Source organism: Rhincodon typus, chromosome 31 (assembly GCF_021869965.1).
Source record: "Rhincodon typus isolate 14 chromosome 31, sRhiTyp1.1, whole genome shotgun sequence".
Classification (NCBI taxonomy): domain Eukaryota; kingdom Metazoa; phylum Chordata; class Chondrichthyes; order Orectolobiformes; family Rhincodontidae; genus Rhincodon; species Rhincodon typus.
The window spans coordinates 18,441,918-18,466,917 of NC_063362.1; the positions used below are offsets into that span (position 1 = coordinate 18,441,918).

General features: G+C 39.7%; 1 protein-coding gene across 3 annotated transcripts in view; it reads left to right on the top strand.

Annotated features, from left to right (window-relative positions):
- The window catches only part of aldh4a1 (aldehyde dehydrogenase 4 family, member A1), a 419,312-nt gene continuing 394,312 nt past the window's right edge, over positions 1-25,000 (top strand). For 2 of the 3 annotated variants that reach the window (XM_048614969.1, XM_048614968.1), the window contains exons 1-8: positions 1-263; positions 3,168-3,258; positions 7,488-7,580; positions 11,074-11,121; positions 11,661-11,816; positions 14,964-15,113; positions 15,496-15,570; positions 20,234-20,421. In XM_048614969.1, the coding sequence (XP_048470926.1) occupies positions 223-263; positions 3,168-3,258; positions 7,488-7,580; positions 11,074-11,121; positions 11,661-11,816; positions 14,964-15,113; positions 15,496-15,570; positions 20,234-20,421 (842 nt within the window). In that variant the 5' untranslated portion in view covers positions 1-222. The remainder of the gene's footprint in view (positions 264-3,167; positions 3,259-7,487; positions 7,581-11,073; positions 11,122-11,660; positions 11,817-14,963; positions 15,114-15,495; positions 15,571-20,233; positions 20,422-25,000) is intronic. The other variant, XM_048614970.1, reaches the window with a different exon arrangement.

Here is a 25,000-nt window from a genome sequence, read left to right on the forward strand (position 1 = left end):
GATCGCTGAGAAGGAGTTTAATTCCTGCGTGAGCAGCAGTGTTTAACCGCTTTAGAGGGGGAAAAAATAGCGAGAGTGATTGAAGTGAAGCCGCCACCAGCGGGACAAGGAGCAGCTCCGGCCATCAGAGAAGGCAGTGAGAGGCGGCAGACAGGCCACCCCCACCCCTCCCCCTCTCCAGCTCGAGGGTAGTCGGCGCGAGGCGAGCGCAGCGTGGGCGCCATGTTGGGTGTCCGGCGGCTTCTGCTGAACTGGCGGCCCGGGTGAGTCCGACTGAAAGAGCCTGGCGCCGTTGCGCCTTCTCAGGCCCGGGCCACGGTAGACTCTGGGGTCAGCCGTGGGGGGTGGAAAAGCGGGATCATGTGGGGGAAATGGGAGGGAGTAAACAACAGGATCGGGGAAGTTGCAGACGGTGGGGTCATGTGACGGGGGGGAGGGGGTGGACGGACGGTGGGGTCGTGGGAGGGGGTGGACGGGGGGGTGGGGTCGTGGACGGACGGTGGGGTCATTTGAGACAAACACATGCCCCTGGAGCTCAGTAAATGTTCCCATGCGGGAAGCAGGCAATCCGCACTTTTATGTTGAATAACACAGACTGACCGCTTGACATTGCGTTGAGGGAACCCCTGAATCCCAAGCCCATGCCCTTCGTTCAGCTGTTTCATAATCTCAAAGTCGTTGACGGAAGCATAGCCTCCAAAACATGGTGACTGAGCCAGAAAAAGTGTGTGCAAAAGTTTGTCTGCCTGGCAGAGGGAGAGATTTCGGCTGAAGGTCACAACTGTTTAAAATCTGAAGGAGGGAAGTGTGGAGAGGGCACAAGTTTTTAAAATGCAAGGAATTAAAGAAAAGCCATATGAGGAATGAATGTAGATCAACAAGAGTGAAGGCCAACAGGATAGGGACAGAATTTTGGATGACATGGTTAACGAAGGATAGAAGATAGGCTGAACTAGTAGAACATTGGAATTTTAGTTATTCAATGACTGTTGCTGGCCGACCCAGCATTTGTTGCCCATCCCTAATCGTCCTGGAGAAGGTGGTTGTCAGCTGCTTCATTGGACCAATGCATTTTTTAGGGTGTAGGGGCACCTGTTGTCAGGAACAGAGTTCCAGGATTTTCACTCAATAATCTTGTCCAGCAGCTATCTGCTGATGAAACTTTCATACCTTTACTTTCCCATTGGCCAGCCTCTTTCATTCTTCACTTTGTAAATTTGAGGTAATCCAATCCTCTCCTGCCAATGTTCTAACTCGGAGAGTGTCTACGTTTGCTGATCTAAATGGGTCCCAGTTAAGCAAAGTTTTAAAATTCTAATCCTTACTTTCAAATGCCTCCATGGTCTCTTCACCGCCCTGTATCTCTACAATGTCCTCCAAACCCACAACTTCATGGTTGCCAACTCCCTCATTGCAGCCCTTACCATGTAGGGGCACCCCCAACTGTTCTTACAAAGGGAGTTCCAGAATAACTGCATTCATCTAAATTTTGGCAGCATTTGTGGAGAGATGGCAGTGTTAAAGTTTCAATCCATTCATCTTTTGTCAGATCTGAAGAACTGTCTAGAGATGCTGCCAAACCTGCTGAGTTTCTCCACCAATTTCTGTTTTTGTTTCAGCTGTTCTGCATCTGCAGTTTTTTTTTATTATTTATCAAAATTTTAATATGTTCATGATCAATGGATATGTCTTTAGTTGCCTGGGTCGTAAACACTGCAACTTATAGCTTCTAGCTCACCACTTTTCTCCTTTAAAGTGCTCCTTTAAAACTTACCTTTGGGCAAACTTTTGACATCTATCTTAATGTTGCCTTGTGTATAGTATGTGGTTCAGTATCAAATTTTGCTATATATTGTTTCTGTGACAGTCTTGAGATATTACATTACTTTAAAGGCACTAAGTAAATAGAGGTTAGAATTGACAAAGGTATGAATGAGCCTTTCAACAGCAGGTGGACTGAGAGTGAAAAAATCAAGTAACATTACAGTGATAGAAATAATCAATTGTGCTGTAGAGAATGCTCATGTTCTCATGGGGTAATGAGATTGTAAGCGCCCTGGTTCAATTTGAGACTGTATCTGTGAGAAGGGATTAGAGCCATAGAGTTTTACAGTGCAATAAGGAGCCCTTTGAGCCATCATGTCTGTGGCGGTCATCAAGCACCTTATATTCCAGTCCCGTTTTTTAGCATTCGGCCTGTGACTTTGAATGCTGTGGTTCTTCAAGCGATCATCTTAATATTTCTTAAATGTTATGATGGTTCCCACTTCTACCAGCCTTTTATGCAGTAACTTCCTGATACCCACCACTCTCCTGGTGAAAAAAATCTTCCTTCTATCTCCTCCAAGCCTTTCACGCTTAGCCTTCCATTTGTGGCTCATGTTTGCTTATCTGTCAACTAAGGGTAAAAGTTTCTTCCTATCTACCCCGTCCATACTCCTCAATTTTGCACATCTCAACTAGGTCCTTCTTGGCCTCTTTTGATCTAAGGAAAACAATCCTAATCTCTCTTTGTAGGTGAAATGCTGCAGCTCGTGCATCGTCCTGGTGACTCTCCTTTGTGCCCTCTGTAATGCAGTCAAATCCTTCCAATAATGAATAACCAGAACTATACGTAGTAATCCAGCTGTGGCCTAGTTAATGTTTTATACAGCTTCATCATGACTTCCCTGCTCTTGTATTCAATGCCTCAACTAATAAAGACAAGTATTCTATATGCTGCCTTACCCTCTTAACACCTCATCCATCTATCCTGCTGCCTTCAAGGATCTGTGAACATACACACCGAGGTCCCTCTGATCTTCTGTGCTTCATAGAATCCTGCCATTCATTGCAAGCTCCCTTGCCTTGTTAATCCTCCCAAAACTCATTGCCTCACACTTTTCAGGATTAAATTCCATTTGCCGTTGTTCTGCCTATCTGGCAAGCCTGTCTAAGGCTTTGCTCCTTGCTATTTACTGCACCTTGAATTATCATGTCATCTGTGATCTCTATCATGTCATTTGTGATCTTACTAATGAAACCTCATATGTTCATGTCTAAATTTCCAATATTTATATGTGGATTGTGGTGGGAGTCAGAAGTTCATGTGGTGACCAAAGATGATGGCTTCTGACTTGTTTATATGTTAATAATTATCCTGTGGTATGTCCTATCATTTGTTGCAGATTCCGGTTACAACACACTGCAACAGCTGTGAAGAATGAGCCAGTCCTCGAATTCAAACAAGGAAGTTCGGAACGACAAGCCCTACAGGAGGTCTGGTCATGAGCTTTATTGAAGAAAAACCTTGTATAACTTTGCAAAACACGAATGAATCAAAGTCTAACAAGAAATACAAAGTTGCATCGATATTCCAGATGATCAAAGCAGTAAACTGCGCAAGGGTTTATGCAGACCTGTGAACCTTCTTTGATCCAAAAAGGCTGAATACATGTCACCAGTCCTGTAAAGTTTATTGCAACATTGCTAGCAATGCATTTTTATATATCTCTCCACTAGAATGTTTAATTTGAGGAATTTAGGTGTGGCTGCAAAAGCTGTATTTTTTAACCTTCCCTTCTTTTCACTAAATAGATGGTGATGGGCTGGCTTCTTGAGATGCTGCATTCTGTGCACCCGTCATCATTAATTTTAAAATCATACAGTGCAGAAGAGGCCCTTTGGCTCGTCGAATCGACACCAACAAAAATACTACTCTAAATCTACACTAGTCCTGCCTTCAGGACTTGGCCCATAGCCTTGAATGTTATAACGTTTCGAGTGCTCATCCAGGTATATTTTAAAGGTTGTGAGGTTTCCTGCTTGAACTATCCTCCCAGGCAGTGCATTCCATACTCCCAAAACCTCTCGTGAAACAGAACTTGCATTAATTCCCTTCTAAATCTCCTGCCTTTCACCTTAAAATTAAGCCCCTGTGTTATTGACCATTCAGCTAAGGGGTACAGCTGTCTTCTATCCATCCTGTCCATGCTCCTCATAGTCTAAGGTTCTCTTTCAGCCTCTCTGCTTTAAAGAAAGCAACCTGAGCTTATCCAGGCTGTCTCCACAGCTAATCTGCTCCATCCCAGAACATCCTGGTGAATCTCCTTTGCACTGCCTCCAGTACAATCACATCTTTTCTACAGTATGGTGACCAGAACTACACATTGTACTCTAGCTATGGCCTAACTAAAGTCATGTACAGCTCCAGTATAACCATGCTCTTGTAATCCATGCCACAATTGATAAAGGCAAGTGTCCTGTAAGCCGCCTTAACTACCCTATTAATCTGTCCTGCCACGTTCAGGAATCTGTGGACAAGAACCCCAAGATACTTCTGTTCCTCTGAGCTTTCTGCTTTCCTGACATTCATTGAGTACTCACTTGCCTTGTTTATTCTTCCAAAGTGCATCACCTCACATTTATCAGAGTTAAATTTCATCTGCCTATCTGATCAATCCATCTATATTCTCCTGTAACCTAAGACCTTCTTTCTCGCTATCAGTTGCCAGCCAATTTTCATGTCATCTGCAAACTTACTTATCACCAACCCCTCACATTTTCTCCTATTTTGTTTATTCATATCATGAACAATGAGGGACTCAGCACTGATCCCTGTGGCCTGCCACTGAATACAGGCTTCCAGTCACACAACCTTCTACACCCACTCTTTGACTCCTACCACAAAGCCAATTTTGGATCCAGCTTGCCTGGTTACCCTGGATCCCATGTGCTTTTACCTTTATCAGTCTCTCTTGTGGAACCCTGTCAAAGGCTTTGCTGAATTCCATGTAAACCATGTTTTAGATTTACACTTTATTATTATGTGTACTCAATTACAGGAGTACAGTGGAAGTTTTCAGTGTCATTACACACGTTAGATACAAATACTTAGGTCCAAAAACTTAAGAACAAGGTATGAAGAAATAAGGAACAAAGTTAGAAGTTAAACATTACAATCCTTCTTGGTATTAAGTCAAAAAGTAAAGAAATTTTTGACTCTGAGTTTAAAGTTCAACCACTGCAGTCTTTCTTAAGTGCTTAGCCATGCTGGGACTGCACTTCCTACAAGTGCTCAGTCGTCTTCTCCTCCATGTCAACTGCACTATTCTTATGTACACACCTGGTCACCCCCTTGAAAAATTCAATCAAGTTTTCTTTCTTACCTTTGAATATTGTAACGAGTGGCCACTTCTGAGAGCATTTGTAGGGTACTATGTGCAGTGGAACTGAAGTCACCAGTGGCAAAACCATTAGTTGCTTATTTCTTGTTCTCTGCTGGCCCACAAGCTAAATTCATTTTCACAATCTGCCATCCCAGGTTGGTAGTTCCAGTGCCACAACCCACATGACACACTACTATATCAGATTATATCAATTTCTGTTTTGTTTACAAATTGATACTTTACCCACCTTTAAACTTTATGATTTTATTCTTATTTTTCAAATAAATTTAAACAAGATTAAAAATTGTTCAAGATGCTCCAATCCCATAGCTTCCAATAAAAAGATGAGCAGAATTATCCAAATAAGATCATTCCAGTTAGCAGTGCTTGGGATCGTAACCTACTACAACTTATTATTCTAAAATATTATTTGATCTGTTAGGTCTGAACTGACTTTAGTTCCACTCCCTTGTACTTTCCTTGCACATTTTCTCAAATAATTGTCTACATGGAAAGGAAAGGAAAACCTTTAATTTTGTTTTCATTGTTTCTGGTATGATCAGCAGCCCTGGAAACTTGGAAGATGTGTAGTCTGTTTTAAGTATTTAAGGGTTGTTGCACACTTCTTTATACATAAATCGTATTATGCTGTCTTGCACCTCATTCCATTATATAGGCAAGTGTGTTACTTTTTAATCAGCTATTAGCACTAATGCTTTCTGTTTCATTCATCAACTGTACCTCATGACACCCAAAAGGTAGTTATTTTAGATCCTATTCTTTCTATGGGAACAATACTGAGCCTTCATCATCTTATATGAGCACTCTGATTTCTGTATGGCTTTGGGGTTGAAACTGGTCTTCTGAAATACTACATATAATTCTAAGCATGGTGATGGCTTAACAATGAATAGATTAAAAACTAATGGTCTCATTGTAATTTCTACAGTTCTTCCAAATGAAACATTAATGTAAAGACGTGAACCACAATCTTCTCCTGATAACCAGATGACTAACCAACTGCTCCTAATAAGAACACCCTTTCCGCTTTGTGAAGAATTGCACGAGTAACTATTTATCATGGAATATTGACAGGGAGTTACCCATAACTGCATTATTCTTATGGTTAGAGCCGCAACAAATTTGCTGACTTTGTTAAAAAGCTGCAGGTTCCAAGCTGACTGCCATAGAAATCCCCTGACCTCTTGAACATTATGAATTTATTTGCTGGCGGTATTCAGTATTGAGTGAAACTTAAAGGGATTAGATGTTCACAGTTACAAGTTTATAAGTATTTCTTCAAGGTATTTATTACCTTTCATAGAAACTAATTCAATGACAGCCATAAATCCAATCACTCATATGCACAGAACAGTTCCTGCAAAATTCACAAGTTCCGTTTATAACAGAAGAGCCCCTAACAATCTGATTTCTATCCGTGGAGTTAGAAACACTTGGTATTAAATTCTTATTAGGATAACTTTCTGTTGAAATAGCCATTGTATGTTTACATTACGATTGATTGAGACGTTGCCTTCTCCTGAACTCCTCATTACATTCAACCAGTGAAAGGAGGAGGAGCAAAGTAATGTAACTAGCCTGATCACATGGAAAGAAAAGAATAACAACCTTCTATTTATAGAGTGAGCTAACCCACATTCAAATAACTGCGTTGTGAACTTATGACTAACTTTTTCCAGGTCGGCAACAGCATAATTTAATCCCAGTCTTCATGTGCACCCCAATTTAGGCGAGTAACAGATTCATCAAAACCACTAACACATTCACAACATTCTGTGCTGTTATATCATTGCTATCATTGCTTCCATTGCAGAAACTTATAGGTGTCTGTGTTTCCTCTAAAGTCAAATACTGATGCTATGCTTGCTTGTCTTCCATCTGTGCTCTTCACGAACTCAAACTTGTTTAATGCTGATGTAAATATCCTGTTCTGAAGTAAGAAATGTTCATCCATCACTCTGTCCTTGTTGACCAACGTCCTTCCCCAGACTATAAGCAAACGTTAGGAGAGGTGATTGAGGAAATAGTTTGAAGGAGGGTGAGGTGTAAAGCAAGGGTTTTAAAAGCAAATTCCAGGGTGCAGAGCCATGCTGATGGTGGATCCTACCCATTGGTGGTGGATGGAGGAGAAGTACAGTACTGTAGTTAGGCATTAGAACATAAGTTGAACTGGTGAACAGTGAATCAACTGGGGCCAGTTGTAGATTTGATGAGGTGTTTTTTGTTTTGTTTGAAGTGCAGCTGTATCTCATTTGTGTATAGGATGTATGCTATCCCAACTCTGTCCTTTTAACTTTAAAGAGATTATCTTTTTGTCAGGCTCTGAATGAGCAGAAGGGGCAAACACTTGAGGTCCCCTGTGTGGTTGGTGGAGAACCTGTCTGGACCAATGATATACAATATCAACTATGTGTAAGTATCAAAGTACTGACTTTCTGTTGGATGCAAATTAAACATTTATTCGGATGATTGTTGGTAAACGACTTATTGAAGTCTATTGTGGACCTTGCTTCTTTACAGCAATTTCCACTAGACTATTTCTGTTGTTCTGTGAAAATTTGAGCTGTTTAATCTTTGAATACCGTGCACTTAACTTATAAATGTATTATTGTTTGCCTATTCTTTGTTTTCCAAATGTTCATTTGCTCAAAGGAATCAAGTTTTGCTGCTGGTCTAGTATTATTTTCCATTCCTAATTGCTCTGGCAAAGGTGGTAGTGAGCTGCCTTCCTGAACTGTTGTAGTACTTGGGATATTACCGTTGCTGAATTGCCTCCACTATCAATATTGAACAGAAACTAAACTTGAGCAGCCATATACATGGGTATGAGATCAGGTCAGAGAGTGAGAATTCTGAAGTGTGCAGCTCACCTCCTGACTTCCCAGTGTTTGTCCACTGTCTACAAGGCCCAAGTCAAGAGTTAGATGAATATTTTTCTACTTGTCTGTTTGGGTGGGACTCCAACAACACAAAAAAAAAACTTGACAAAGCAACTGGCTTGAGTGGTACCCTGTCCACCACCTTAAACATTCATTACGTCACTGACACACAATAACAATAGTGTGTACCGTCTGTAAGATGCTATGCATCAACTCACCCAACCCCCTTTGACAGCACTTTCAAAACCCACAACTTGTATCACTTAGAAGAACAAGAGCAGCAGATTTATGGGATCACCAGTAATTGCTCTCCACTCCACAAATCGTTCTCATCTGAAACTATATCTTTCCTGTTGCTGAGTTAAAATCCTTCCATTCCTAACAGCACAATGGGTGCACCTACACACAAAGGACAGCTCTTCTTGAGAGCATTAGGATGGGTATTAATCCTGTCCTAACCACTGCCAACATTCCTTGAACAAATATAAAAAGAAAACAGAACATGACTAGTAACTCACTGTCTAAGAAAAAATTGAGAGTGATTGTCATCATCTGTACTGACATCTGATCCCGATCCTTGGAAAAGTGCACGTTACTGCTTAAAATCTTTTACAGTTTTCCAATACACTCTTAACATTAGTTTCAATAAATGAAGCATGACCTGTGTGATCTGAAATTGGAATCATTTAATAATGTGGTGCTCTGTGCTATAATACTTTGGCTCTAATAAAGGTAATGAATTCTTTCCTGGAGTTAGGGTTCCCACTATATCTTCAATCTCTGAAAAAATGGAAAATAAACACCAAATTAGTGCAGATTATAAAGTAACTAATCTAATTATTTAAGTTCTTTTATGGTAAGAAAAATGCTGGACAAATACTATATAACAGAAGTAATACTCCAGGTCTACTGTTGAAATTATAATCTCTGAAGAAATGGTTATTTAGATAGACAAAAGGAATCCAGTAGTTGTGGTGTGTATGGATTTTCAGAGGTTTATTACATTTTTTTAAATGGCACAGTGTAAAGAATATAAGCAGTGTGGATAAAAATTAGTTGATTAATTGTGAACAAAGAGCTAAGATTAGTAAATAATGCTCAGATTGGACATAACCTGGAAGTGATATATTTCTAAGGTCGCTACTGAAATAGATTCATATTTATTCTTGAAGCATTAATTCCTCAGGCTTAGATATGGGAACATGTTTCAAAACTTGCTGATGAAGCAAAAGTAGAGAAGATTGGTAAAGAGAAGTTGAAAAGGGCACGGGTTCATGAAATGGGCAGACAGGTGGCAGATGTAATTTAATGCTGAAGAATGTGAGGTAATGTATTTTGGGAGTAGAAGGAAGGAACAGGATACTCTCTCAATGGAAAGACCTTGAAGAGTACAAATGAGTGGAGAGTCTTGAATGTCCAAATACAACATTTTTTGAGAAGTCCAGGTAGCTAATAAATTACATAATAGCACATGGCACATTTTGGTGGGGCTGTTGAGCTCAAGCATAAATTAGTACAAAGAAATGGTTAGGTTTGCTACAGTACCCTGTTATTTTTTTTTCCCAAGTATATTGAAAACAGTGTATAACTTATGACCAAGTTAGGACGTGTATAATGTTTCCTTCTCTCTCCTATAACTTCCACATGTTTAAATTTTAACAAGGTGAGATTGCCAATTCTATAATCAGACCTGATATCAGTCATCAGAGAGTTGTCCAGATTTGTGAAGTATTATTGTTTATTGCAAACAAACACCTACAGATTATTTTAAAATGAGTTTTAAACTGTACAAACATATACAGCTACATTCTTTGAAGATTTAAACATACACAAAATCCAAGTTACGTGGGGAAATTAAATTTCTGCAGAGTGTAATCTTAAAAATACTTTGGCTGAGTAGCAGTTAATCTTGGAGGGAAAAAGAAGTATCCAAATGTAGGCCTGTAGTTCAACTGAATTTGAAAACAAACTGTTGACACTGGGTGTCTTCCTCGATCGATTATTGCTGTCTGAATTTTCTTTTCTGAATGTAGTGATGTAGGTTTTGAATTCTCCTTTGGGAGTACTCCACTTGTGATGATGAGGTCTTCCAATGGGTTTTCAACTCTCAGACTTTAAGAGGGGATTCTGAGAAAGCGAAAGTAAAGGCTGTTGCTTCTGAGGCAAGTTGCCTTAGAGTCTGACTGTGTTAAAATCCAATAGCTTTATTACATTCTCAAACTGGGTCCTGTAACCTCTCATAGCATGAGAGGTGACTCCAGTCAAGCAATTTGTGCTTTTTTGCAAATGCAGCATTTTATTGTGCTGCAGCCTGTATCTTTGGTTCAAGTTATGGCTACATGTCCAGTATTCTAAATTAATAATTGAAATAAGTCACCTTCATTATGTAGTATAGGTTCCAGAGTAATGCTGCTTTGTCCAACAGTTTAATATGTTGCATCTAGTGTGTGGTTAAAGCAGGTTAGTAGGTTTTTCCCCTATGTGCTAATTTATTTCTCATTTTTGGCCTACATACTTACCAGCAGCATGGTAAAATGAGAACCAAATGTGTAAATCTCTCCTTGTTAGTACACAGCCTATTAACAGTTCATCAGCGATTTCTCTTCATGGCAAAAAAAGTAAACTGGGTCCCACTGCTTTCTGGATATCTCATAAGAGTTAAAGGCTATTGGCATAAACCCTGAAAAAAAATCTGGAATGGAGCCCAAAAGCAGACTTTCTGTGGTAGTGATTTACAGTCAAATTTGGTTTCCAATATGCTGCTAGCATAGAGGGAATATAGTGGGGTAGGCTGTGAATAATAAATACTAGTATTGATGGGTCTGTAAGAATGATCTTTGCCCCGTGCTTGGGGATTAAATTCCACATTTCTTTAATTTTTTTTCTTAAAATGAATCAGTGGTTTTTCTGATTGCTTTGACTGGACTCGTTCGGTGTCTAAATGTTGTAAGAACAGTCTATTTTGTATTCTTGCAAAGGACATGATCACAGTGTGAATTAAGATTACTGTATTTTCTTTATTTCAGCCATTCAGTCATTCACACAAAGTGGCCAAGTTCTGCTATGCTGACAAGGTAAGCTGACAAGTGGAGACTAACTCAACAATATGAAGGACACTGGTTTTAAAAATATCAATCTTAATTTTTATGTTACTGTATTAAAAGGATTCAAATCAGTAAGTAGCAGTTCTAAAGAAGGGTCACTGGACCCAAAACGTTAACTCTGCTTTCTCTCCCAATGCTGCTAGACCTGATGAGTTTTTCCACTAATTCTTGTTTTTGTTTCTGATTGCCAGCATCTGTAGTTCCTTGGTTTTTGAATAGCAGTTTTGTCTGTTGAGTCAGAATTTGTAGATTTGAGTCTATAATCCAACCTGACACTTGCAGTGCAGAGGTGAAGGAGAACTACCCTCCCAGAGACTTTTTTGTGAAAAGAAAATACCATTGCATGTCAGTAAAATAATTTTTCTGAATTGAGAAAGCAGGAATTGTTTTTGTGTGCAACTGATTTCCATTTTGCTTAAAATAAATTCACGCAATAATGAAGTTAGATGTTTGTGTTTCACCTAATTGTTTTCCGTTTTGAGATAGAAACCAGTTTCTTCTTTTAACAGGATTTAATTAATAAAGCGATTAACGCAGCACTGTCTGCGCACCGGGAATGGGATCTCAAACCAGTCGCAGATCGAGCACAAATATTCTTTAAAGCTGCTGACTTGATTAGTGGGTCAAGACGTGCAGAACTTTTATCCAGAACTATGATTGGACAGGTATGTAGATTATACCCACATTAGTGAAGAAATAAAGAACAATATTTTAAATAACATCTTTTGAATTGCTGCAGTCCTTGGGGGTGTAAGTACGGTAAAGAAGGTATCATTTTATTTTCTATATTTTTGATGTGGACTAAAATGGAAAAGGACCTTTTTTGAAACCAATGGACTAAGGAAGGAATTGCTATGTTTTTAAAAAAATAAAAATTAGTGACAGACTCTGTGTGTGATGTTTACACTGCTGCTTTGCTCAGTAGTAGAGGGAGATGTTTGTAGACAGCATGACACTGGCGTGTGTGTGCAATGTGTGATTTTTGCCTGCCATGAAGTAGCTAATTGGTTAGTTTGGTTATGACCAGTCATGGATGCAAGTGTCATCAGCCTGTCAACAAGTCCCTGATTGGTTCCTGGGCAGCTGAACAGCTTGTGGGTATGAATGATTCATTGTGAAGCCTTTGGACTGTTAGAAGGGCAGGTGATGTATGTCTCTATGCAGTAAAAAAAGTACCTGGAGCCTGAAGAAAACCAGTCATTTTCTACACCAAAACAGAAGTTGCTGGAAAAGCTCTGCAGGTCTGGCAGCATCTGTGAAGAGAAATCAGAGTTAACGTTTTGGGTCCAGTGAGTTGTGAGGAAGGGTCACCAGACCTGAAATGTTAACTCTGATTTCTCTTCACAGATGCTGCTAGACATGCTAAGCTGTTCCAGCAACTTCTGTTTTTGTTTCTGATTTGCAGCATCTGCAGTTCTTCTGGTTTTCATTTTCTCCAGCAGGTGATGTTAGCTGTTGGCTTCAAATCAGTAACTGAGAAACTTGGTAAGTAGTGTACCAATTGCAGGAAGAACAGAGCAAAATGGGTGAAAGAACCTGGAGAAAAGTGGTCAAAGAACAGAAAGTCCTGTCGAGCAAAAGGACCATTTTAATGAACCCTGTGGACTGATGCTATTGAACTGTGGTTCTCAGTTTTTATTTCTCCCCATCCATAAAACCAATGTTAACATTGGTGTGTGTGTGTTTAAAGGTTTTAAAAAGGGTTTAGAATTTTTCACTGTTAGCTGTATGTTGATAATTCATTGCTGTTTACTGAGATTACAATTTACTTGTAATAAATAGTAATGATTGTTAAGTACAGGAAGCCATCAGTTTGTTAACTTTATTCCAACAGATAGGTAAATTGGGGGGCTTTGAATACTTTGATTAAATCATTAACTTTTTTGGTGACTCTAGAAGTTGGGCGGCACAGTGGCCGAGTGGTTAGCAATGCTGCCTCACATCACCGGGGACCTGGGTTCATTTCCAGCCTTGGGTGACTATCTGTGTGGAGTTTGCATGTTCTCCCCTTGTCTGTGTGGGTCTCCTCCAGGTGCTCTGGTTTCCCTCCAAAGTGCAAAGATGTGCAGGCTAGATAGATTGGCCATGCTAAGTTGTCCATTGTGTTTAGGGATGCATAGGCTAGGTGGGATAGCCACAGTAAATGTAGGGCTATGCAGATCTGGTATGGGTCCAGATGGGATGCTGTTCAAAGGGTTGGTGCAGACTCAAAGAGCCTGTGTGAGTGCTGCAGTATATTTTGTAGATGGTTTGAAATACTGACCCTGTGCATCAGTAGAGAAAAGAGCAAAGTTGAAGGTGGTGGGGTTGGTGGCAGTGCTTATCAAGCTGCCTATTTTGCCTGGGAGGTGTTGAGCTTCTTGAGTATTTTTGCAACTGCATCCAGGTGGGGAGAATTCCATCACACTCTTGACTTATGCCTTGTAGATGGTGGGCAGATTGTGGGAGACAGGAAGTGAGTTACTTGGTGCAGAATTCCTAACCTCTGACCTGCTTGTGTCCACAATAATTATATGGTTGGTCCAGTTCAGTTTCTCTTCAATGGCAAACCCCAGAATGTTAATAGTGAGGAATGATAAAGCTATTAAACGCCAAAGGACAATGGCTACAATATCTCTCGTTTGAAACGGTCATTGCCTGGTAATTGTGTGACACAAACATTACAATCTTGACATGTTCCAAAGTGGTTTATGGCCACTTCAGTACTTTGTGAAATGTAGTGTAAGAAATACATTTTTGTGGAGTCTAAGTCTCTCCATTTAGAGTCTTTTAATGGTTTGGAACTGACTTTGCACTGGTCATAGCAATGATTGATTTTGTTTTAGCCAAAGAGTGAAAGTTAATTTATTACCAAAAATCCATCCCCTTCGTCTTTTACCCCTGGCTAATTTCCTGTGTTTTTCCTGAATTTTCCTGAAGTCATCCAAAGTATCCTGATTTTCTGTTTGGACTCACTCTTGTATCTTTGCTATAATTCAAAAACTATTGAGCCTTACTGAACTGATCACTGGCTTATATCCAAAACTCAATTATTCAACTAAAGAAATATTGTGCATGCAGTGTTCTTGTTTGCTGAAGTTTCTATCATCTGAACCCTTGACATTTGCTTATTTTCACTGGGCTGTTATCAGTGTAGCAGTTCCAATACAAAGAAGCAGGTTTTAAATATGTGGTGTCCTTGATAGCTAATGGGCCATAATCCCAACCTTTTATAGAGATACTGGTCCTTCCTTTATTTGCACACCATTCATGTGAGGCTTTGGTTGACCTTGGTTCCTATTCACTGCACTATCTCATGTTCTTGCTGATAACTTCCAGCTTGCTTTGAAGTACTCACATCTAGTAATGTTACTGTGTCAGTGTCTCCCGACCACTTATTCTATTTACTTTGTGTTTAGGAATTCATTTTAAAAAAGCAGTCATTAACTTTTATAGTGCATTTAAAGGAGTGTTACCTAATGTCTTAGCATTGCATGTGTACGTGGTACCAAATTACAAACAACCTGACACTTGGACATCCACGTAGCTCACAGTAATGTGTTGTTTTGTAGCAAATGCATCGGCCAAATTTTGTACAGCAATTTTGTACAGCAGGCCTTGATGACATGATCAATTTTATTATGTTGGTTAAAGGAGAAACATTAACCAAAACACTGGAAGGAACTCCATGGCTGATCTTGTTCTTCAAAATAGTGCATTCATTTAAAGGCAGACAGAACCTCATTTTAACACCTGGTGTGAAAGGCAATGATCCTTACAAATTTCTGATACTCGCTGTTAATGCTAATAATGGGCCTTTTTTTGTTCATCAGGGTAAAACAGTAATTCAAGCAGAGATTGATGCAGCTGCAGAACTAATAGACTTCTTCAGATTCAATGCTAAACATGCTGTGGAACTTCAACATGAACAGCCAATCAGTGAACCACCCAGCACCAACAGTACACTGTACCGGAGTCTAGAGGTGAGTTTGTTGTAAAGGGAGAGACTGGTGCTGAAAGTGATGCTTTTAAAAACAAACCAAGGCAGTTGAGGAAAATTAGAGACTTAGTGAGGGAGTGATATTCACCTACATCTCTTGTAGGCAGATCATGTCGCCTACCTATTCATAGACCCTCTTAATTTTAATTTCTTTTGATTTCATTAGACATGAAAAGGCATTAAGTACTATTAAGGATGAATGGCCTGCTTTGTTAATTTGCTGCATGTGTGGTAATGGTGAAGATCATCCCTGAGTGCCAAGCTGAGTTTGGCTCATGTATTGCAGTAAATTATCTAAAATAGTATTTTATGCATTGAGTTCTGATACTGTGCTTTTACCAGTACTTTTGTTTTACTTCTTTCAGGGCTTTGTAGCAGCTGTTTCTCCATTTAACTTCACTGCAATAGGTGGAAATCTGGCAGGAGCTCCAGCACTGATGGTGAGAAACAGGATAGCAAATTTATTTTCAAAAATGAGTTGGCTACAAAGTAGGTCAGGCTCAGTGTATGAATCTCCTGTTGTGGACAGAATCTAAAAGTTTCCAGAGTTTCAGCCCTATAAAAATGAATGAATGGATTTTTTTTTTAAAAACTGACTGACTAGCAGTAATGTGACCTAACTGAACCAAGGGGATTCTTTTGAATTGATTACTTTCCAAGTTGGTAATGTTATTTAAGGTTCCCTTATCTGTAAATGTGTGAATCTATTTTCAGCTGGGAATTAATAACTAAAGGTGTTACTGAGGACGAAGGTGTTGAACAAATGAATTCCTTGTGGCATGCATAACCAGTTAGATAAAATAATGACAAAGGAGGTGAATCCTTTGCTGAATGCTGCAGAGTTAAATGGATTAAAAGTGAATACTGAGGGGAGATCTTAGAAACAATAAATAATTCCAACAGGACTAGACAGGGTAAACGTAGGAAGTACGTTCCCAATGACCAGGAATTCAGAACCAAGGAATTGCAGCTTAAGGATCTGGGGTAGGCCTTTTAGGACTGACGTGAGGAGAAATTTCTTCACCGTGAGAGTGGTGAGCCTGTGGAATTCTCTTCCACAGAAAGTGATGGAGGCAGAAACATTGAATGTTTTCAAGGAGTTAGATATAGTTCTTTGGGATAAGGGAATCAAGGGTATGAGGAGAAAGCAGGTACAGGTACTGAGTTGGATGATCAGCCACGATCATATTAAATGGTGGAGCAGACTGGAAGGGCTGAGTGGCTACCTCCTCCAATTTTTTATATTTCCATGTTTATCACAACAGAAAGAAAAAGATAGAATTGAATTCTGTTTAAATTATTGAGATGGAAAGTTATTAACTTGCTAATGATACGATAACATGACAGAGAATTACCCAAAACCAGTGAAGTAAAACAAAGAACTGCAGATGCTGGAAATCTGCAACAAAATCAGAAATTGCTGGAGAAACTCTGCAGGTTTGGCAGCATCTATGGAGAAAAAGCAGAGTTAAAGTTTCCTGCCCAGTGATCCTCCTTCAGAACGCAAAAATCAGCAATAACTTCAGGTGCTAATTTACAGGCCTCAAGAATGGCTGGTATAGACAGGCCATATTGCTGTATTGAAGGTGTTTTTCACTGGTTAGTTTAGAGTATAGCAATTTTGTTCTTCATTTACCTTGTATGTAAAAGTTAGAATGGTTTCAAGCTGGGTCAAAATTTTGGAACTCCCTTTCTAACAGCATTGTGGCTGCACCTACGCCAGGTGGACTGCAGCTTTCCAAGGAGGCAAACAACCACCGCCCTCTCGAGGGCAATTAGGAATGGGCAATAAATCCTGGCTTAGTCAAAAAAGCCCACATCCCTTGAATGAAAACAAATGAACTGATGCCCATTTTTAAAAAACATCAGAAAAATATGCTCCAGGGTTAGTATGAATCACTTTGACTGTGTACCATTTATTCATATTAGAGGCAAATAAAAAATTCTTTGTTTTATTCCTCATAAAATTGAGCTGAATAATATCTTTAATTTTCAAAATATTTTGCCAAAATACCCTGCTGATATTTTCATTTGTTTTATATGTTTGGAGTTTTAAAATAAGAGCACAGTTGAAAACAGTTGCATGGAATGTTTTTGTCCGTAAAATGGCCATTGTTCAGTTCTGCTTCAGTAAGGCGTTCAACAAGGTTTCTCATGGTAAACTGTTTAGCAAGGTTAGATCATATGGAATACAAGGAGAAGTAGCCATTTGGATACAGAACTGGCTCAAAGGTAGAAGACAGAGGGTGGTGGTGGAGGGTTGCTTTTCAGACTGGAGGCCTGTGTGCTACAAGGATTGGTGCTGGGTCCACTGCTTTGTGTCATTTATAGAAATGATTTGGATGTGAACATAGGGCATATGGTTAGTAAGTTTGCAGATGACACCAAAAATGGAGGTGTAGTGGACAGTGAAGAAGGTTACCTCAGCGTACAATGGGACCTTGATCAGGTGGGCCAATGTGCAGAGAAGTGGGCAATAGAGTTTAATTTATATAAATTTGAGGTGCTGCATTGTGGAATGGCAAATCAGGGCAGGATTTATGCACTTAATGATAAGATCCTGGGGAATGTTGCTGAAGAAAGAGACCTTGGAGTGCAGGTTCTTTGTTATTTGAAAGTGGAGTCCCAGGTAAACAGGATAGTGAAGAAGGTGTTTGGTATGTTTGCCTTTATTGGTCAGTGCATTGAATATAGAGGTCATGTTGCAGCTGTACGGGACACTTGTTAGGCCACTTTTGGAATACTGTCTGCAATTCTGGTCTCCCTGCTATGGAATGGTGTTGTGAAACTTGAAAGGGTTCAGAAAAGATTTACAAGGATGTTGCCAGAGTTGGAGGGTTTGAGCTATATGGAGAGGCTGAATAGGCTGGGGCTATTTTACCTGGAGTGTCGGAGGCTTGAGGGGTGACCTTAAAAAGGTCTATAAAATCATGAGAGACATGGGTAGGGTGAATAGCCTTTCCATGGAGTGGGTGAATCCAAAACTAGAGGGCATTGGTTTAAGGTGAGAGGGGAAAGATTTAAAGGGGGCAGCTTTTTCACACAGAGGGTGGTGCATGTATGGAATGAGCTGCCAGAGGAAGTGGTGGAGGCTGGTACAATTCCAACCGTTAGAAGGCATCTGGATAGGTATACGAATAGGAATGATTTAGAGGGATATGGGCTTAATGCTGGTAAATGGGATTAGATTAATTTAGGATATCTGGTTGGCATGGATGAGTTGGACTAAAGGGTCTGTTTCCATGCTGCATAGCTCTATGACTCTATGTGCATTTTCATAGTATGCTGTAATGTTGTGGAATTTGATTGTAATAACTTCACTTTATTATGCAACATTAAGACTATAAAAAAAACCTCAAGGCTTTTCACAGGAGTCTAGCTCAAACAAACTTGATACAAAGTCATGAGACGTTGGGATAGATGAACAAATCTTAGTGAGAATAAGTAGGTTTTGAAGCGGGGCAGTTGGAGATGCTTAGGGAGGGAATTCCAACAGCTGTGTCCTCGGCAGCTGAAGACCTAGCCATCAATGATTGTATGCAGATGAAATAAGGTTGTTAGAGAGGATCAGTAACTCTGTTCAGAGTCAAAATAGGGCACTGACCTTGTGAACATGTGGCTCAATCTCTAACAATATCAAGGAGAGAGTTGAAGTTTGTAGCTGGGGCTAAAGATTCATTCCAATATTTCATCGATTGCACTTTCTGCTTAGTCAATACTGGATATGGATTAAACAGACTGGAAAAGTCAAGAGAGGTGGTGTTGGGTTGAGCTGGGTATCATCAGGGTACATGTGAAATACAGTGCTTTCAGATGATGTCATGAAAGGGCAGTATTTAAATAAGTAAGGAACCAGGGAAAGATTCATGGTGACTCCAGGGATAATGGTCTAGAGGAGCTGAAAGAGAAGCCATTACAGGTGATTCTGTAATTACTAGGTAAGTGTGGAACCAGATGAAAGCAATTCCACTCATGTGGAACCAGTGTTCCTGCTAATTTTCTTCCTTCTGCTTGGACCTTTGAGATTTGTACACAGCAGTTACTTATGGAACAGGAAGTCAATGCTGCAAATGACATCGATACGCTGATTGCCATGCAAAGGCCCTCAGAGTGGCTGTGTATGCGCATAGCTGCGCAGTTTAGAGGAAATATTGCCTGGAAAACAGTGTGGTCCCAATACTGACCTCAAGGAGACATCATGGTATACTTGCCTCCAGTTTGAAGATCAATCATTCACCACCATTTTCACTTTCTATCTTAGCCAATTTCACATTCATACTGCCATGGCCCCTTTTTAATCCCATAGGCATTATTTTTGCTGTGTAGTCCGTTATAGTATGGTCCTTTTATCAAATGCCTCTTGAAAGTCTGTATACAAATTAGCTGCATTACTTCATGAAATAACTTGAATCCAGTTTGGCAGACTTGATTTGCCTTTAACAAATCATTTGTTAACCTATGTTCTTCCAAATGCAAATTAACATTTTTTCCTGGTTACATTGTCTAAAAGTTTTCCCGCCACTGATGTTGGGCTGACTGGTTTGTAGTTGTTGGACTAGTCTTGCTCCTGCATTTCAGAACAAGTGTGCGATATTTGGAATTCTCTAATCCTCACCATTTCCATATTCAAAGAGGATTTAGAGATTGTATCAAACATCCACGATTTCTAGACCCTTCATCAAGACTGATGTTGTCTGACCTGCTGTGTTCCTCCAGTCCACACTGTATCCACTCTGACTCCAGCATCTGCGGTTCTTTCTACCCATAATTTCTGTCCTTGGTTCCCTCAGTCAGTTATAATGCAAGCCATCCATACTATGTGGCTACTTCAAGCATGCCAACCTTTTAATTCCTGACATATCTTAATCCTATTCAATTTCTCTACTGTCTCTTGCTTTACCATGACATTGTTTGAATCCTTTTCTTTTGTGATGACTGAAGCAAAGTCTTCACCAGCACCTTAGACATGTTGTTTGCTTCTTCTGAACTGCACTTTCCTGTTAAAATATTTTGTGAGAATGTTATATTATTTCCATTATGTATTGTAGTTTTAGAATTAGTGAATTTCTAACAGGATAGCAAACTGTTGTGTTGTCATTCTAGGGTAACGTGGTGGTCTGGAAACCCAGTGATACAGCTATGGCTGCAAGCTACACTGTGTACGAAATACTTCTTGAATCTGGACTGCCACCAAATGTTATCCAGTTTGTTCCAAGTGACGGGCCACTGTTTGGAGAAACTATTACAGAATCTGAGCACTTAGCAGGAATCAACTTCACTGGCAGTGTCCCGTAAGTAATGACAACAGCAACAAATTACATTTGTGGAACACGTTTAACAAACAAAATTTAACAGCAAGCTAAAGAAGGAAACATTAGGACAGGTGACCAAAAGCTTGGTTGAGAAGTAGGTATTAAGGAGCATCATCAAGGAAGGATGAGGTAGGTTTAGGAAATATTATTCCACCGCTTTGGACCACGGCAGATGAAAGTACAGCCACCAATTGTATGATGAAGGGGAGGGGAGTGCACAATTTCATTATTGGAAGAGCAGGGAGAAACTACAAAAATGGGCAGAAATGACCCATAGAGTGACTTGAACATGAGGATGAGCATTTTAAAGTCAAGGAAATGGAGGAGTCTGGGAAATGATGTAAGTCAGTGAGCAACAGGGCTGACGAGTGAATGGTAGATTACAAGTTAGCATATGGGTGACAAAATTTTGGGGTCAGTTAAGTATATGGAGTGTGGAAGATATGAACAAGGATATCATTTGTGGAGGTGAGATTGTAATTGACCGGTATTAGTAACTATAGAAGTATCAAATAAAGGGCCAATATTGGTGACTCGTGATAGAGTTTCTTTTTCTGCAAGAATAGGGTGCAGGCAAAATGAACTTAGTTTGGGAGTGGAATGAGAATTCAGAGGGATAATAATAAATAATCAGAGATGGCTTTGTAATGGAGACAAAAAGAATTAGAAGAACAAGATGAGACTGCAAGATTTCGGGGGATGCTGTGATAATAGATGTAGTTGAAGAAAAACAGTAAATTTGAGAGAAAGCAAGGTGAGTAAGAGATACAGGTTAAAATCAATAAGTATATGAAGTTTAGATGCTGAGGGAGAAAGCAGTGAAGGTATCTCTGTGCAAAGCTAGGAATGGTACTTCGATAATTGGTAGAGAACAAGATTTTAAAGGAGACACTGGTGGAGCGGAACAAAATAAAGTGATTGGTAGGAGGTACTGTTGGAAAGGAAGTAGAAATGCAGACCAAGATGTGTTTTGGTATACAAACAATGCTGGAGACACTCAGCAGACCTGGGAGCAAAGAGAAACCGAGTTAACGTTCCAAGTCCAGTTTGGCTCCTGTTCAGTGATAGCTACACCAGTTCCGCAGATGGTCTGAGCACTGCCAGTGATGGAAGATGTAGGCAGATAAGGAACCTTTAAATTTTTTTTAATCAAGGTGAAGTGTTGATGCAGTTATCCATGATGAGCACCTTGTTATCAAGGACATTCTGGAGGGAGATATGGAGAAAGCTGGTGATTGCTGATTAATTGCAAGTCCAAATGATGAGTAGGATTGAAAGAGGCTTGGTAAAATTAGCCCCAGTGGATAAGCTAGATGTGAAGCAGGGATCAAAAAATCTTTTTCCAAGGGCTACTTTTTGTTATTCGGAGGTTACTTTATTTTCACTAATTCAATACATGATGCAGTCATATCTTAATAATACTCTCTGTATTATGTTGACGTAGTTTTCACAAGCAGAATGAAAATAGATCATCAATATCCTTAATAATTAACAACTCTCCACTAAATTTAAAGCCACAACACACGAAGAAAGAACTGGGCACTACAGTATTGGTACAAGAGGCATGTGTTAATAGAAGTTACTTTTTAAAAAAAAAAGCTGGCGTACGCTTTGTACAAAAAGTCATCATAGTAAACATACCTGAATTCTGGTGAGGTCACAGCTAATATAATTCTACAGAGAAAGCTGAAACATTTTCACTTGGCAGTTACAACTCTTACTGTATCTTAAATCTTAATTTTAGATTTAAATTTAACAATTGCGTTATATTTTTTAAGCCTGGTAGCTCCTGACCTTGTGTAAACTTTAACTAAAGATTACACATATTAATTTGCAAGGAATTCATTACCTCAGTGATTTACAGTTTTCTTGGATCCCAGTTTGATAAGTATTCTTTTATTGACAGGTTTAAAACTGTTCTCTTTCCTTTGCAGATTCCCTCTAGCTCCTTTGCAACCTCCCATTCACTCCATTCCCTCAGCAGTTGAAGCTTCATTCTTCCCCCAGGACCCCACTCCAGCCACCACCTCTCTCCACATCCTCACAGCTCTTGCAACCTCCTTTTCCATCCCCCTTTTATCCTCCTTCCCTTCCCATTCCTCCCACTTGTTTCCTTCTCATTCCATCCTACCTAGTCCCCGAGCAGCCACCTCCTCCTTCCACAAGCATTCTTGCAACTTCATATTTACCCTGCTGCCTTGTCAGATGCCCTGGCCCTGAACATGGCAGGTAGAATTCCCTGATCCAGCAAAAGACCCTTGAGGCTCAGCAAAAGATCTTGACATCCCATCCTCAGCAAAAGATGGCACCCATCTCCCCATCCCAGACTCGCCCTCTAACAAATGCTCCATTGGTTAATTCCCTTACTGTCAGCACTTACTTTCCTAACTGCGGGATATTCCTCCATTCACCAGCTTGTTCCCCCCCCCCCCCGCCACCATTTGCTGCTGATAGGCTTGCCAGCAAGTTTTAGACAGAACCTGCGTGTGATTGGAGGACCGGCTCCTTACTGCTTCCTTCCATTCTACAAATAACAGTGACTTTTCTCCAATTGACCATCTCCATGAGTAAATTCTCCTGGGTGTTATGGAGAGTCTTAAGGGACAGATACACCTGCCACCATTTGTATTTTGAGAGTTAGTGTGCAGGTCAGTGAGATAATGGGATGTGACATTTGGAGTTGCTTCTTGTAAGGAGGCAGTAACAAGTCCTTGGATTTCCTCCATATAATACAGATGAAAAGCTTGGAGGGAATCTATGGACTAGGTCACAAAATAGTGAAACATTTGGCCAACAGCAGGAAAGTACAAAAGTACTAGTGATGATTTGGAGTAATACTTTGGGGAGGTTGAAAAGTCACCCAAATTTAAAGATGGTCTGTCTAGGTGGTGAAGTGGGAGATAGGAGAGAAGGTTTCAAAGGTAAAGACAATCGGATGTAATGAGCTTTAACCTAGAGTAGCATCCAGAAAGAGAGTTACCACAGACTTGGGCCACCAGAATACTGTGTGATTTGGAGATTGCAAAACATTTCTGATCTTTCTATGAGGAATTTAGGGGCAAAAAACACTTTTGTGTTAGATTATAGAAGGATGTATGAATCACGTGCATACTAATTTGCCGTTTATGTTAACTTCTTCGAGTGAGCTAAGTATGTAGTCAAACTGGTGAATACTTCTCTGAATACTTCTGAGTTCAATACATTTCTTGCCCAATAAGTTAAGGGAAAGTTCTAAGGAGTGAAGTTCAATAAATAACAGGAAAATGGGAGGACTATTAGAAGATAGTTACAGGAATTAGTAATTATCTCAGTAAGATTCAAAGAGAAAGGATAATGAAGTGTCAAAGATAGGGGAATAAGACTGCAAAATGGCGGAAAGGAAGAAACTCTTGTCGCAAATTAACTCAACTGAGAAAGATCAACAACCAGAACAATAGATCAATAGTCAGGAAATCTTAAGGTATGAAATGGATAGAGAACAGAATCTATCTATCTCTCAGGTTAAAGTAGGTGCATCAAAAAGTGGAATTCTTTTTAATAAGTAGAGAGTCTGAAACATAAAATTAAGGCATTTGATAAAGCCCAGCTAAGCAATATTAAAATGGGGGGACTGCAATCCAGTGCAAATTGGCAAGAACTGGAGTGATAAATAGGTGTAACTAGTTACAAGTATAGACAATACAGAAGTTTTGCTTAAGATTAGAAAGTAGAGAATGGGAGGTCAGCATTAGTCCAAAATCTCATCGAGTGAAATGGCACAAAAGGGCAGGAATTAGAGTTTTAGCAACAGAGGAGTTGCGGCAGGGCAATATGGAGTTTAAAACTTGACTGTGCACTGAGCAGGAAATTCTGGAGTTTGCTATTTGTTTAATTCATTCTATTTAAGGTTAAGTAAGCAATTTGAAAGCAGAGTTAGCTGGAGCAAAGGTCTGTGCAGTATATGCTAAGGTGAAAATTTGCAGAACGACAACATCAGAGTGGTGTAATTGTGTGTTTACAGGCTTACATGGATAATTTCCATTGTGTATGTTTGCATAGAGATTTATGACAGCAGGTCTCAAAAGTTTGAAGAAAATGCATAGTTGGAGGAATTGGCTTTCAATTTTTTAGCAAAGAGAATTGACAGCATGGGCTGAATTGTCATCTGTGGTGTAAAAATTCAGAAAGCTGTAATTTAATTACTTAGAACACTACAGAGAGCCCATTGTGTCACTCTCTCTGGTAGAGCTATCTAAACAATCTCACTCTCCTAGCATTTGTCCATACTATATTATTTCTTTAAGTATTTATTGAATTTTCACTTTGAAGTTATTATTTGATGTGCTTCCGCCATGCTTTCAGATTGTCTGTTCCAAATCAGACCAACTCACCGTTTAAGAAAAGGACATTCTCATAATCCTTGTAGTTTCTCTGTCGAACATCTTAAATTTGCTTCCTCTGGTTACTGACCTTTCTGCCACTGAAATGGAAAATAATGAGAAACTTTGAAGGATCATTCATGATTTTGAACACCTGTATCAAATCTTGACCTTTTCTGCTCTTAAGACTTTTTAAGATT